This window comes from Dipteris shenzhenensis, chromosome 2 (assembly GCF_047967505.1).
Source record: "Dipteris shenzhenensis isolate YYH24624 ecotype China chromosome 2, Dip_SZ_1.0, whole genome shotgun sequence".
NCBI lineage: Eukaryota > Viridiplantae > Streptophyta > Polypodiopsida > Gleicheniales > Dipteridaceae > Dipteris > Dipteris shenzhenensis.
Window position 1 is genome coordinate 63247661 of NC_141597.1, and position 16040 is coordinate 63263700.

Sequence of the window (16040 nt, forward strand, 5' to 3'; positions counted from 1 at the left end):
TTAGTGCTAGCCTTTGTCATGGCTGAGTTTGCCCTTCACGTCCAGAGTGTTGACAGAAACTTAGTATGAAGCCCTTTGTATGAAGACATAAGCGTAGCTTTGCTTACTAAGTTGTCACTTTTTATTTTTGTCATTTACTCATAAATTTGTCTAAAGTAGCTGACAAACATCCTTTCCCTGTTCTTTATCTTGTTCTATAAAGAGTTCTAATTTGTAAGATTGGATATTTCCTAGTCTTATGAAGGTATACCTTTGTATAAATAGATGCTCAAGTGTGTGTGGGTGTATGGATATGTATGTGTGAAAGCTTATATTGAGACCATGCTCTACACCAGCAGTTAGGAGTATTGGAAAATGTCTGAACATTTTCTTCTAGCTCAAGTCCTAGCTAGCTTCTGTCCTGTTATAATACGCAGTGGAAAATGAATCGTCCACAAACAAGATCACACCTTGAAATCTAGATCCTACTTGGGACATTACTTGGGACATACACACATGTATATGTAAATTACACTCAGATCTGGAGTAGACAGAGAGAGATGGCAAACAATGATTGGATATGAAAACACGTCCAGTAGATAGGACCCAAAACAGATGGAAAAGGTGCACTCACGCACGTCACTACGTGGTCAGCAGGATGCTTCCCACTAGTGGTAGTACGGAGGCCACATACTGTTGCCCGCTCTTTTGTTCTGTCCTTCTGTTGAACGCCTGTCGATGAGGTCTTCAGTGGCTATAGGAGGAGCCCAAAACTCTCCATCAGCTTCCCTTCTGTACCTCTATGATCTGCTTAACACCTGAGCGCTGTAGTCTCCACCATCTCTAGTCTCCACCATCTCTATTGCCATGCTATAGTTCTGATGGCTTGAGTACTGTCCTTGATTCTCTGCCTTGCTGTTGCCTTGGATTTATGCCTTTGGTATGCACTTCCGTGGGGCTGGTTGCAGTATGCAGAGGGCTGCATGATTTATTGCCCCACCAATGGGGGCCTTATATAGGGCCTGAACTGCCCCACTGACTGGCTGACCGAGTCTAACTGAACTCTTAACTGGCCGACTGGCCAGTCTGCTGGCTGATCAGAGCAGGCCTTGGGGCGTATAAACCCCCCATCTCTTGTCCATTTCTGCCCATAATCAGGGCTAACAGTTGTGCCTCTCCAATGGGGCTTCAACAGGCTGCACAAATGCCAAATTACAGCTCATGTGTGGCCCAAAGGATGGCCAACACCCTGCTGTCCCTTCCAAGAAAGATCGGCCCTAAAGGTGGTTCCAGGTAATCTAAGAAGGATTTGATTTGCTGTCCATGTGGCAGCCTGTGTGCTACCCACATGGCAGCCTCTTCAGCTCTCTCCCTTTCCCCTATTTCTCTCCAGTTGTCACCCCCTATTTCTCTCCAGTTGTCACCCCCATAGTCTCCTCATTTGGGGGCTTATAAACAGGGAGTTGGTCCAAGTTCAGGCATGTTCCTAGATTCAGCTAGATATAAATTTACTTGATACTTTGGTTGACTAACAAAGACTCTTGGTGCTTTATGGTTGCTGAAGCAGTCACTCCTCTTTCTGAAGCATTGAAGCATAAATACGTGAAACTGTTTTTCATCTACTTTATTTTCCTCTCTCTCTTTCACCCCCCCACCCCCCCCCCCCCTCTCTCTCTCTCCCTTTCTCTGGATGGAATTTGTGGTTGGACTGGGGTGTATTCAGTCCCAATGCTGCAGAAAGTGACCTTCTGCAATTCCCATGCCTGTCTATAGTGTCCATTAAGTTAATCCTTTCTGCATAGATAAGAATAGAACTTATATGACAAAAGCTTAATTTTCCTTGGGTTTGTATCATGCTTATTATTTATTTCATGCTGTGTATTATTTTCAGATTCCAATTGTAACAACTGACTCTGGTCTTCAGTACAAAGATATAATAGTTGGGAATGGTCCAAGCCCTCCAGTTGGTTATCAGGTTGGTACACCTTTGAACTCACGTTTATGTTTTTTTGAAGTATTGTGGAAGATTCGGCTTTTGATTTTGATGGATAATTTGCTTGCCCTGTGTTTCAAAACTTTCCTACGTGATGTCTTTGTTCTCTTCAGAATTTATGTGACATATTTTGGCAGCTTGCAAAGAGCTAGAATGAAGGGATATGTGCCCCCCAATGGGGGCCTTTAGTAGTGGAGTGCCCAACCCTAATGTGGCCGGAATACCATGTGTTCAGTGTTTCATTAACACTGAAAGCAGATGCATCTGTAGAAGAGTCAAAGCTGCAAGTCAAAAATGCATATGTATCATCACTACTAGAGGCTGTACTATCCCGAGCATCTGGAACAGCCAACCTAGAATCTGAAATGCAAGATAAAAAGGCATAATCTTGACCAACAAAGTTGGCTGCAGCATCCCCACTGTCAGATGCACAAGGGGCTGAATCTGAAACAGCCATACCTGAGCTGTTTTTCTTTTCTTTTGCAATCCTTTTCCTGCATTCTGCTATGTGATGACCTGGCTTTTTGCAGTAGTGACAAAAACCCTTCTTTTTGGGCTTACTTGCATCACTTTTAGCCTTTTGTGAAGACTGTCCTGACCCACTGGAAGGCTGATTTGCTGCTGTCTTTGCCTGTCCCTTTGTTTTTGATTTAAATTTTGAGAGCATGGCTTGTTCACCTGCACGTGAAGCCAAATTTTTCCTGGTCTACTCTTCCTGAAGCAGAAGTCCTATCAACTCATGAAAAGTGAGGGGATTTGCACCCCCCCTCAATGATAAATTCAGCGAAGTGTGAAAGCTGAGATAAGACTCAGGAAGAGAATTCAGAGTGGTTGTAATCATCTCTGAATCAGGATAATTTCATCTATGTTTAACAATTGCCCTCTGAGATCCTGTAGCTTTGTGAGGTGGACTGACATGGAGTCACCCTCCTCCATATGTGTATTGCTCAATTCTCTTTTTAAGAAAGATACCCTGGCATCATTCCGTGCTGCATACATGCTTTCCAAAATATCCCACGCTGTCCTGGAGGTCTTACACGACCGGATATGCGGAATGATAGATCTTTTCACTGAAAGAGAGATGCATGACAAGGCTAAGGCATCTCGTGAATCCCATCTCTTCTGCTCTGGAGTATTGACTGTAGCTGCACCAACAACTTGTCCTGCAGTTGCACCCTGTGCACGACCTCTTCCACCTCCTTGCTGAGGAGGGGTAGCAGGTGCAATATCTGCTGGTCGGATTTCATCCCCATTGACATAATCCCATAAATTGCGAGAAATCAGAATATTACGTACCATGAAACTCCAGAGGGAGTAGTTGGTACCATCCAACTTGTCTTCCTGTGAAAGACCACCGAACTGGAACTCATTCTGATTTTGATGGGCCATATCTGAGAAAGAGATTGAAGCAGATACAAAGCTGAATTCCCTTATTGGGAATAAAATGCACAACTCCCAAAAACACAGCCAAGCACGGGCTGTATATGCAACTTAGATTTCTGTACTTGAGCTGTCAGAAATCTGTCCAAGCATCAAAAACTCTCCAAAATCTGCCAAAAGTGTTCCAAACACTCCAAGAAAGGCAGTATGTACTGAATACTCCAAAAAATGCTCTCTCAACACAAAAGCCCCAATTTGTGGCTAGAAATTGCAGCCAGAAAGGGGCAAAATTACTAAAAGCCCCAAATCTGCAATTTTTAAACAAAAGCCCCAAATTTCAGACTAGATCTGCAATTTTGCTCCAGATGTAGCTCCAAAACTGCACAATGATTGCAATGTCTGCAATATACAAAATGCCCCAAATTTACTCCAAAACAACTGCACCAAACTATGGTTTTCTGCAAGATGAGCCTGCCCAAGAACACCTGTGGCTGAAGGCAACCGGTGTAGATCTGCAAGTACAGATTGTACGGATGAACAGACTGTTGCCACACGTGTGGTACTGAAGGACTCCACGCAGATCTAGTGAAGATACAGTACGGAAGTAAGGACTGTACGGTAAGTATGAACTGTACGGTAAGTACAGACTGTACGAACTGTACGGTAAGTACGAAACAGACCGTACGGTACTGATGGCGCATGTACGGTCGAAAAGCGAATCTATACGGAAGCAGGAGTTGTACGGGACTGTACGGTTAACCATACAGTCCGGCGACGATGTACGGCTGTGAAGTACGGATCTGTACGGTAACCTTGTACGGCTGTTGCAGCGCAGGTACGGCGTTGTTGTACGGCTGTTGCAACGCAGGTACGGCGACCTGTACGGCAATCTTCACAGGGCTGTACGTCGGCAGTACGGTGAATTCCGTACAGTCGTACGGACTGTACGGACGACTTGGAGCAAGCTGAAAACGTGAGGCTTAGGAGTGCCACGAAGGGAGCAGGGAGCCCGAGGCTCTTGAACCCGCTCTGATACCAAATGAAGGAGACGGAGTGAGTGAGAGCAAGAGAGAGTAAGAGAGCAGGAGGCTTGGAAGCTGAAGACGTAGTTGCAATAGAATAGAGTAAGAGAGTACAACACAAAGTGAGAAAGATAAGGTTTTGTCCTAGTGACAAAACCTTAGTAGTCACTAACCATAGTTAGTGAACTAACTGCGGTTAGGGGGAAAAACCTCTCATTGAGGGAAAAGTGCCCCTAACTAGCTTATTATATTACATTGGTCACTGCTGAATTATATCTATAATTCTAACATACTTTGCACACCTCTTTATGCCTTGCTGTCCCCTTTTGCCTACACTGGGAGCATTCATTGCTTTTCCATATATCCACTGCATCTCTAGCTAAGTTGTCTTGCCCAAATGCAATACACTGAAAATCATCTTAATATGGCCCCCTGATGAGAAAACACACAATTAATTAATTTGTGCCGCAACCGGGGGGGGGGGGGGGAGAGTTGAAAAAATAACGTTATCAAAGGCATGAATTCGCAGAAGATTCTAGAGAAATTTACGAGCTTCTTGTGTCCAGAAGGTTCTGCTGGCTTCTATAAAAAACAGGCCAGCCTGAAGGGAGGAGAAGGGAGGCCGTGAAAGCCTCCCCGGAAGAGGAGAAACAGGAGGGGAGGGCTGAGTGGAGGGAGAGGGAGGAGAGGGAGCGAGGACTGAGCGCAGGGGAGAGGGAGGGGAGGGGGAGGAAGGGAGAGGGAGGGGAGGGAGAGCAGAGGGAGAAGGAGGGAGGAGAGGGCTGGAGGGAGGGGAGTGCTGAGTGCAGGGAGGCGAGAAGGAAGGGGGAGGCGAGAAGGAAGGGGGAGGCGAGGTGGATCAGCAACAGTGGGGGAGGGCAAGCGAAGAGGGGAGGTTAATTGAGACAGAGGCATAGGTTAATTGAGAGAGGGGGGGAGCAACAGCTAATTAATTAATTGGGAATAGGTGAGGATGCGAATAAAATAGATGCTATATTTAGGCTCAAACAGTTCCATAAATTCTTGTGCTTCCTCAACATTCCAGAGATTTTGAGTCCTCACATGTAAGGCCTTCAACCGTGGGCTGTACCAGTGTAATTTCCTTCTAACATGACACCCATGAGGTCTTTGAAAGCTGCTGGCTTCCAAGATGCAACCCTCATCTTCAAACAAGTGTGGGCATGGTGCATGCCATCGTAAAGAATCTTTCCCTCATCATCCATTGGATACAATCTGAAATCTCCTTCCAAAGCTGAGAGCCATGCTCCTACTTAATAGGATTCTCACTTCCTTCTTTCAATATGTCGTCCGTCAAAATAGCTTTCAAGTGTCTACCACACACTTGTCCGACCAAGCCGCCCCTGCCATAATGTACGAAAGACAAGTCAGCCCTGACCACAAATGGTAGGCCTACATACGCATGGTGCTGATTTGACCAAGCAACATCAATGTCCCACCCGGCCCGCAAACTCATGTGCTTATTGCGCATATTGCATCCGTCCACATAAATCTGTACAGGCTGCATTAGCTGTCCAGGCTGCTTTGAGGTGGTCTAGACTCTATGTAGAGCCTCCTATCTGATTGAGAGCAAGGCCAATTCCTCTCACAAGAAATAGAGCTGAGAAATAAGTGCTGGAGGGACAGGCCCTCCCAAAAGCATCCACATGAGGTTGGGATGTGCGGAATGGTGATAGTGAATATTGGGCTTTATCCCCTGCACATAACTCAAGATATCACCATTTGAAGTGTCGCTGGTGGGAGTCTCTGGCTGAAGTTCTCCATGGGCAAGATCATAGTGGGCTGCTCACTAATAAGCTTTCCAAAGATGGAAGGATCTTGCTGGTTGTGTAATATATATTCTGCCTATCGTGCCCTATAAGGTCACCCTGCTTGGAAAGAAGCTGATTGCCCTTGTCCTTCACAATCCTCAACTTCTGTTGTGGTAAGTTTTCCTCATCCCAACTGCAGCCTTGGTCTCCTTCAACAGCACTTCCATGTACATCCTTTTCATCATCATCTTGCTTATATGTATTACCTTGCTGCTGTGCACCAATGTAGTGATGGGAACAGTAATTATTTAGAGCAATATGGTGGTGCAAGGGCTCTTGCCAGAAGTATATTATGCTCATTTTCAAAACTGTCACAACAGCCATCTTCCTCTTGCTGTCCCTTGTCTTCATAATTTTGGCTGTCATTTTCAGGTTTACTTTGTGGATGCTGCTTCTATCATTGGCAGTGGTCATGAACATATCAGAATCAGTTGTAGGGCTCTGCCCTCTGGTATTATCCCTGAAATCTGCATGCTTGGCCTGGTTTCCATCTCCACCATTAAGTTCAGTCCCAAATGAATGCATCTCTTTTGTGGGCTTCAGGAGCGTGGCATGTAAGCTGAGCCTCTCAAATTCTGATTCCCCTTTGATGTAGGTTTGTCTTTGACAACCTTGTGGGAGTCTCGGAGACTCTTGGGGTCCCATCCCCATTGTGAGGAAGCATGGCTGCTTTCCCATCTTGTGCATTGCAATGTGCACAACCTCTCCGATCTTCTCACAAATTTGCTCACCGATTTGCTGGCCCATCTGCTTCACTGCCTCGGCTTGGGTCATGCGCTGAAGCATCACGAATAAAGCATCCATGAATTTAGCCCTTATGCCATCAAGCGTGTGCATTGCAAAGCTAGGAGGTATACCCTTGGGTGCTCCTGAAATGACAGCGTTTGGTTTTTGCTGCTCATAGCCATTTAAGCTGCTACTTTCATTAGAACACTTCTCCCCACAACATCCTTTAGTATCTGCAGCTGACAACAACCAGATTTTTGTCTTGCATCCAAAGGCATCATCCATGACTCTGAAGCATGGTTCGGCTGCATGCATGCCAGTAACATGGCTGGACTGCATTACAAGCATTGACAGAAATGCATTCTCGTTAGTAATTTGGTATCTATTTTCATAAGCCTCTTCAGTGTTTGTCATAACTGCTCTAGGCATCATAGCTCTAAGTCTCCACATGTAGCACAGAGGGACATTTCTGTCAAATCTAATAGCTGGCTATGTAAGGTGCAACAACTGTCATATATCTGGACCATGCAAGGTGCTTCGTGCTTGCAATGCACTAGCCTCTGAGGCTAGGTGTATGTCAACTTGGAGACCACCTGAAATATGATGCATGACAATCCTCTCAATAAGCCCAAAAGGAGAAAATACTTTGATGCAACACGTCCATTGTAATGGGGTACAATAGATTGTGGATAGTAATCAGAATCTTGATCAAGCTGCCCAAAACTAGAGGCATGTAGGCATTGAATTGTCCCATGGTGTGTGGTAAAGCTTTACTCTTGTCCCACTCTGCCAAATGCATGCACATGTGCTAGAATGCTGTGAATTCCTGCTTGTCTCACAGTTGGAAATGTGATGGACATTGGAGAGGCTCGAAAGAAGGTGGGTGAAGAAACTTCGAAAGCAAGCGGCTGCAAAACAGCCTGGTAAGGGCTGGTAAAAGCCTGCAAATTTGGGCTGTCAACTTTCAAGGCTCCCTCTCTCTTCTTTTGTTTCCTTTGTTTTTTTATTTTTTTGGGGGGGGGGGGGTTCCTAAGTGACCACCTTGACTCAACCTAACCCTCGTTAGCTTAACCTAACTAACTAAACTGAACCTAACCTTTAACCTAACCTCACTAAACTAACTCCGGCTAAGTAACTAAACAGTTAATCCAAGTGCGGCCACTACGCTTTGGGAATCTTTCCATCTTGATTGCCTACTGGTTGGCTCGCTTGATACCTCCAAACCTGTTGGGGATTATACCTCCAATCTTTGCATCTTGATTGCCTACTGGTTGGCTCGCTTGATACCTCCAAACCTGCTGGGGATTATACCTCCTCATTTACCGTGGCAGAGTACTCAAACAGCGGGAAGGGACGATGTTCAATATGCGCCCACAGTAAGCGAGATTAGACACGCATACTTAGAGTGAGTTCTTTGGAATTGAGAATAATGCTGCGAGTCAATCGATGCGAAGGCGATAATGTTAGCAAATTGTATGATGAACACCACGATGTGGAAATCGTCAGGGAGACTCGTCTTTGACAAGGCATTGGTGAGGCACAGACGAACCAGCTGGTTCGGTGGCTAGTCAAGGGGTGCTGGAGAGAGCGTTGCACTCTAGGCTGTCACGCTAGGGGATCATTGGGATCATTGCGCCAATCGTTTGCACCCAATTGGTGCCGCTACGCTCTGAAGGCAAGGTGTTTCCCAAGCAACGCATTTGCATCGCTAGATAACACTTATCTAAGGAACGTTTGTTGTAATTATAGCCATAATTCATGGAAGTGACCACCAATAAGTGGGTTAGGGGCACTTTTCCCTCATTATTTTTCCCCCAACCATAGCTTAGTTAGGTGTAGTTTTTGTCACTAAGACAAAACCTTAGGCTTGTACTATCTTCTTATCTCTTCTATTCAGACGTTTTGCAGCTCTCTTGCTCTCTCTTGTTTTCTCACATGTGGTAGCAGATCCTGCCTCTGCTCCCGGACCTAGAGCTGATCGTCAAGCCTCTCTACTCCCGGACCTCGAGCCCATGAAAGCTAGTGTGTAGCTGCCATCGTACCTACGTTCCGTACAGCTCCACATTGCACCCTGCCGTACAACCCGTGTCAGTACGATTTCCGTCGTACTGCATCCGTATCCTATCGTACAGTTGAGACGTCAAGTCTCCGTACATTCCATATGGAGTGTACGTTCGTTGTCCGTACGCCTGCGCTCGCCATTCCATACACTTGGAGCAGCTGTCATTCCGTACTTTGGAGCAGCCACTCAGCCACTACATACAACTGTCTCGTTCGTACAGCTGCGCCTCTGCCTCGTCCGTACTGTGTACGGATTTCCATACTTGCCGTACATCGTATGATATTTTTCGGTACCTGCAACTTGCGTTGACTTCAGCGCCGTACATTTTTGTACCTACACTGCAGCCCCGTACAGTCTGTACCTACACGTTTGCTACAGCAGCATTAGTGCTGTCCGTACAAGCTGATTGTGTACCTGCAGATCTTAGAAGCAGATACTCTCTACAGGTTGTTTTTGCAGGGTCTCTTTGCATGTGACCTTTGCAGGCTACATTTGCAGGTGATAGGTGCAGATTACATTTGGGGCATTTTGTTTTTTTGCAAGCATTGCAATTAGTTTGCAAAATTTGCTCCAAAATTTGGGGCTTTTGGTTTTGCTTGCAATTTTGCAGAGAAATTTGGGGCTTTTGCAGAGAATCTCAAACTTTGGAGCTTTTAGCTAATTTGTCCTCTTTTGGATGCAATTTCCTTGAACAAATTGGGGCTTTTGGCATTTGGATGCAATTTGGCAGTGTACTAGCAGTTTGGGGCTGTTGCATGCAGTTTTGGACTCAGTTTGAGTGACATTGCAGACATTTGCCATCTTTGCAGTGTGTTATTTTGACAATTTTTGGGCATTTGCACGACTTTTTGGGTGCATTCTGAGCCTTTGATTGGCTTTGATAGTAAGATGTCATTGTTTACAGATGTCTTGGCATTTTAGGGTTGTGCATCTGAAATCCCAGGAAGGGATAGTCTTGTCACATTTGCTTGTTGCAATTTGTTTTTCTTAGGTAGTTATGACCCAGAACAATCCCAATGAAGTGTTTGGAGCCCTCACATAGGAGGATAAGTTGGATGGTACCAACTACTTCTTATGGAGTTTTATGGTTCGCAATATCTTAGTTGGCAAACACTTAATGGGATTATGTCAATGGGGATGAGACATGGCCACAGAATGTGGTTGCACTTGTTGAGGGGTTAATACCCATTGCTTTGGGTTCCACATCTGACATTCCTGCTGAAAATCAGAATTTGCAGCAAGCTCCTCACGTTCCACATGCCCCAATTCCGCCACCGGCTGATTTAGCTCCTCCACAGGCACTGGAAGATGCTGTCAAGCAAGAGATTACAGAAATACATGCAGCCAAATCTTTTCCTAATTGGCTGCAACTCTCAGGGAGAGTAAACTTGATGCTCCTTTGCCTGGCAGAACTCGTAGTACAGCATGGCACGAAGGGGGGGCTCTTTTTGTTGAATCAGCTTATACAGGTACTCTTCTTGATGAGGAAGAGCCTGATACTTTTGAAGAAGCTAAGGATAGTGTGCATTGGATGAATGCTATGCAAGATGAGTTGCAGTCCATTGAGAAAAATCAGACTTGGAATCTTATGGAATTGCCACCAGGAAAGAATGCCATAGGTACCAAATGGGTTTTCAAAGTAAAAAGAAAGATAGATAGGTACAAGACATGGCTAGTTGCAAAAGGCTATGCTCTAAAGAAAGGCATCAATTATGAGGAGACATTTGCTCTTACTTCCAGGATGACCACTATCAGATCAGTTATTGCTATGGCTGCACATTTTGATTGAAATGCTCATCATTTGGACATAAAAACAGCTTTTCTTAATGGAGACTTGTTGGAAGAGGTTTATATCAAACAACCTCCTGGCTTTGAAATTTCGGGTAATGCACATAAAGTTTGCAAGCTCAATAAAGCTTTGTATGGGCTTAAACAAGCCCCATGTACATGGTACTCCAAGATTGATGCCTTTCGGACCAGCAAAGGGCTTCATAGCGATCCAATTGAAAGTATCCTCTACATCAAGAAGGATGGGGGGAATATTTTGGTCATCATTATTTATGTAGATGACATGTTGCTCACAGGGTCACATGAAGAAAAAATTGCATATTTCAAAGCTGAATTGAAAGCTACATTTGACATGACAAATTTGGGCATGTTACATTTTTATTTGGGGATTCAGTATATACAAGAGAGACGTGGCATTATTATGTCTCAATCCAAGTATGTGCAAAAGCTCTTGGATCGGTTCTACAGTCACTCCCATGGAGCCACAGGGCTGAAGCTTACTATGTATGATGCAGGTGAATTAGTAGATGCCACACTCTACAACCAGGTTGTTGGATGCCTTCTTTATTTGTGCAATACACAATCCAATATTCAGTTTGCAATATCATAGGTGAGCAGGTATATGCACAGCCCAAAGACAGCACATTGGCAAGCTGTAAAACGCATCTTCCGTTACTTGTAAGGCAAAAAGTGTTATGGCTTGATGTTCCCCAGGGGGTGAATTGCAGATGCCTGCTTACAGTGGAGATTATGACACTAAGTAGTCCACAAGTAGTAATTGTTTCTTTGTGGGATATGCTTACATTTCTTGGCTGAGTAAGAAACAATCCACTGTGGCTACTTCCTCATGTGAAGTTGAGTACATGGCAGCTTTCATAGCAACAATTGAGGGTGTGTAGCTACGCTGCTTATTTTCTGATCTTCATCTATCATTATTAGGTCCTTCTCCAATTCTTACTGATAGTCAGAGTGCTATAGCAGTTGCAAAGAATATAGTGTTTCATGCTCGCACGAAGCACATTGAGGTTCATTATCATTATGTCAGAGAGAAGTTACATGCAAGGGAGATCAGTATGATCTATGTCTCCACACATGACAATGTTGCAGACATCTTCACCAAAGCACTTCCACGTGAGAAGTTCGAGGCATGTCGCAATGTCCTGAACTTATCTCCTTTTGGTGATTAATCCTTACCTGGTACATCATCACATTGGCACTATAGGGGGGTGTTGGAATTATCGCCATAATTCATGGCAGTGACCAATGTATGACCAATAAATGGGTTAGGGGCGCTTTTTCCTCATTAGAGGTTTTTTTCCCTAACCACAGTTAGGACACCTAACTACAATTAGTAGTTAGGATAAGATTTTTTCACTAAGACAAAACCTTAGGCTTGCACTTTCTTCTTATCTCTTCTATTCAGACGTTTTGCAGCTCTCTTGCTCTCTCTTGTTTTTTCATAGGGAGGGGATTGATTCGGAATCCCCATAGAGCAGAACCTTAGGGCCTTAGCACATGGATGGGTTTGGAATGGGAATTTATTTCTCCCATCCTAGACCAAGTGGTCTAGGATGGATTTAGAATGGGAGTAGCAACTTTTTCTCCCATCCTAGACCATGGCCTCTAGACCTTGGCAATCAGAATGGGTTCCCCTTTTTTAGGGATTCAAAAACATGGAAGGATGTCATGTGTCCTTGTCCCCACGTGGTCCCCACCTCCTGAACACATGAAATGATGCCTTGTGTCCTCTTCCACCTAAACCCATCCCTAGGTCTTTAGCACATGATGGGATGGGAATAGGTGCATGGGACCACCTTGGACCACCTTTTCCCATTCCCATCTATTTCTGCCCATGTGCTAAGCCCCTTAGCCTAGGGTGCTAGTTGAGCCTCAACTTCGTCGTCCATTCTGTACACATCTATCACAAGTAGAACAAGAATAGTAGGAAAGCCTTCCAGTCTATCTGCTGCTGAATTGCTTGACTAGGTGTTGTGGCTGTCGATGGCGCTGTTATGTGTTGGTGTGCTGCTGGAATACGAGATGACGGTGAAAGGGAAAGGGAAAGGGTAGAGCAAGAGAAGCAAAGGTGCCAAAGTCGAGACTCTGATACCAATGTAGAAAAGGGGTAAGGTACATATTAGAGAAAGGGGAATTGAAAAGAGGAAGAGAGAGAGAGAGAGAGAAAGGGAGAGAAGGAAGGAGAAGGGATAGGAGAGAGAGGAGGTGGGAAGAGGGGTAAGAGAGAGAGAGAGAGAGAGAGAGAGAGAGAGAGAGAGAGAGTAGGCTGCAAGTAGGAGTAGGAAGGAGGGTACTTATATAGTACCTCCTTATCACCTTTGGCCTTTCTATCTTCATGTAGAAAAGGGGTAAGGGACAAATTGGAGAAAGGGATTGGAGAAAGGGAATTGAGGAGAGGAAGGGAGAGACGGAAGGAGAAGGGATAGCAGTGAGAGGAAGAGGTCAAAAGAGGAGAAGGAGAGAGAGAGAGAGAGTAGGCTGCAAGTAGGAGGAAGGACGGGAGGGTACTTATATAGTACCTCCTTTGACCTTTCTATCTTTTAAACATCCCCAAGTACTAATAATCCTAACCCCCACTGACTTAACCAACTTTTGGCCTTCATTACATAGCAAAGATCATAAAACTAGTAGTTCGTGCCATCCAGCTTGTCCTCTTGTGCCAAGGCCCCAAAGGCATCTCCTCCTTGCTCATCCCATTATTCTACAACCAAAATTTTAAAAAATGCTTGCCATCCGCCTTAAATATCTAACTCACACCGAGTCCAAATAGTGCAAAAAGTTGTTGTGAGTCGACACTAAGACGCAAAGAGCTGCAACTGTAGCTTAAGCCCCAAAATGTTTTGCAAAGGGACCTGCAAACAAGTTTTTGCACATGTCAACTGGTTTGTCAGTAAGAAGAAGATTTGAGGCAAAAACCTCAAATTTAACCAACAAATATACCACTCAACTTGCAAATTTGTTCAAAATCTATGGAAGCCCCAACATCTACAATGCCAACAAGGCACGAACTGCAAATGTCCCAATGTACTGATTGAATCTGCCTGCGAATAGCAACAACGTTCAATGAATGGGCTATGGGCTGGAGTGGCTATATGAACACGGAGGTATATTGATGAAGCAGGTCTCATTGAAGCAAATCATGCACAATACCAAGGTTTGCCACACGGATCGTAAGGAGGAAATCGATGACGGCGGCTCACGGGTCATGAGGACAAAATAGCTCTTTGCACAATACTAAGATGAGGATGCACGGGTCGTGAGGATGGAATTTGCAATGGAGCTTGGGCGAGGAGACTGGCTGTGCGGGGGAAGTCGTCCTTGTCATCTGTCTTACATCGGCTCCTTGCATGTGCAGTTTGAGCAGTACATTCTTCTTTTATTTATGTAGCTTCTCTTGATTAACCTTTATGCTATCTTTGAGGCATTCGGTTTCCGTAATTAGCAATTATCCCTTATGCCTTGCATTTTTCTGATCTATTTATGTTAGTCTCTTCGTGAGCTAGTGCATTTTAGTGGCGTGTTCCTTTTGGGCTTTCTTGTTGGAAAGGTCACCTCCCCATTTGTAAGCCCCCAAATGAGGAGAGCGTGGGGGAGGGAGACCTAGGGCAGAAGATGCCCAAAGAAGAGAGAGAGAGGGGGCTGCCACATGGGCAGCACCTCACAAGAGAAGAAGGATGCAACAGATGGCGCGAACTACAGTGCAGATGGCGGGGCATCCAAGTGATGGAGCAGGCCTGCAAGTGGGCAGATCAGAGTGGCGCAGCAGAGGCGGGACAGACCAGCACATGGGTCGGCCAGGAGAGAGGCTGGTTGGGCTGCTTTGAGGCAGCCAACCAGGCCTTATATAGGGCTGACCTAGGGGCCCTTGCCTAGATTGGAGGGCCAAAAGCCCTAAAAGTGTGGGCCATAAAGGCCTAGTTTTGTGAGCCCTTAAAGGGCTGGTCAGCCAGTATGAGGCTGGCTGGTCGGTTTTCTCAGCAGGCCTTAGGGCCTATATAAGGAGAGGCTCTTGGCCTCATTTTAGCATCCAGCAAGTCAGCAAACAGAGGAGCAGCAGGAGCAGCAGAAGCCTGATCTTTGGGCCTACATCCAGGAGGCAAAGCAGGGCCAGAGTTGCTGCAGACTGAGCTCACTTGGGGCTGAGCCTAGGCTGTCTACTAGGGCAGCAAGGTGCTGAGATCTTTGGACGGAAAGTCTACTTACACTCGAGGTGGAGCACGCGGGCTCGAGTCTAGAGATAGCCAGCAGATAGGAGAAGGACCTTGTGGTAAGATGAGAGGACCACACCATTGGTGGGACTCTAGATCTATCTCTTTTATATTGTGTCCATAGTTTTGGACAGAAATATATATTTTGGTGGTTTCTCTATCTGGCTGGTTCATTGTCTATTGATGAGTCTGCACACCTATTTTATGCACATTAAGTAAAGAAGTTTGTGATTCCACACCCACACCACACTGTGTGAGCTCCTGGGCATTACTATAAGTCTTCCGTTGTGTGTACCCTCTGTTGGGTCATTTCTAACATTTCTTTCCTATGGCTTAAGAAGTGCTTGTACTCTTGCTTTTAGGTTTATTGCCTTTAATATGCGATAATATGCAATAATTTATTTTTTTGACATCAAAGCATAAAGCCAACCTCCATTGAAGCAAAGATGGGTTATTGGACAATGCCCTGCCAACGCACCCACTTGCTGCATGTGCATACACACACATGTAGACATTTTTCTCTTTGTAAAAAGGAGTTATTTTGTTTGTGTGTGCGTGTGCGCGTGCGTGCTATGAATGTAAATGTTTGCTTAATGCAAAATTTTTTACATAAAAAAGTAAAGAAATGTGTGTGTGTGTGTTTGTTGTCGATATTGGGCTTTTTTGGTGGTTGTATCATGCTCGTACCATCTGACTGTTTGAGCACTCCTTGAGTGATTGTCCCCATATTTTCGAGCTTCTTTGCTTCGGTCTCTGCAAGATGCTTATCCTTTGGAGACCTCATCAGGCCAGTTGGAAGTTTTTAATTACTGTCTTTAGTTGTGAGTAGTAGCTGTCCTACTCTGGGACAGCTATGAATGTAAATGCTTTCTTAATGCAATTTTTTTCTTTTTTTAAATGAGTGTGTGTGTGTGTGTGAGAGAGAGAGAGAGACAGAGACAGAGAGAGAGAGAGAGAAGGGGGGGGGGGGGGCTCATAATCTTATATTTATGCAATGATGTTCACAAAAAGTAGATTTTAAGATCTTGTGTGCAA

General features: G+C 45.0%; 1 protein-coding gene across 2 annotated transcripts in view; it reads left to right on the forward strand.

Annotated features, from left to right (window-relative positions):
- Nucleotides 1-16040, forward strand: part of LOC147905146 (FKBP-like peptidyl-prolyl cis-trans isomerase family protein) — a 47332-nt gene that overhangs the window by 13817 nt on the left and 17475 nt on the right. For both annotated transcript variants that reach the window (XM_087390460.1, XM_087390468.1), the window contains exon 3: nucleotides 1871-1954. In XM_087390460.1, the coding sequence (XP_087246586.1) occupies nucleotides 1871-1954 (84 nt within the window). The remainder of the gene's footprint in view (nucleotides 1-1870; nucleotides 1955-16040) is intronic.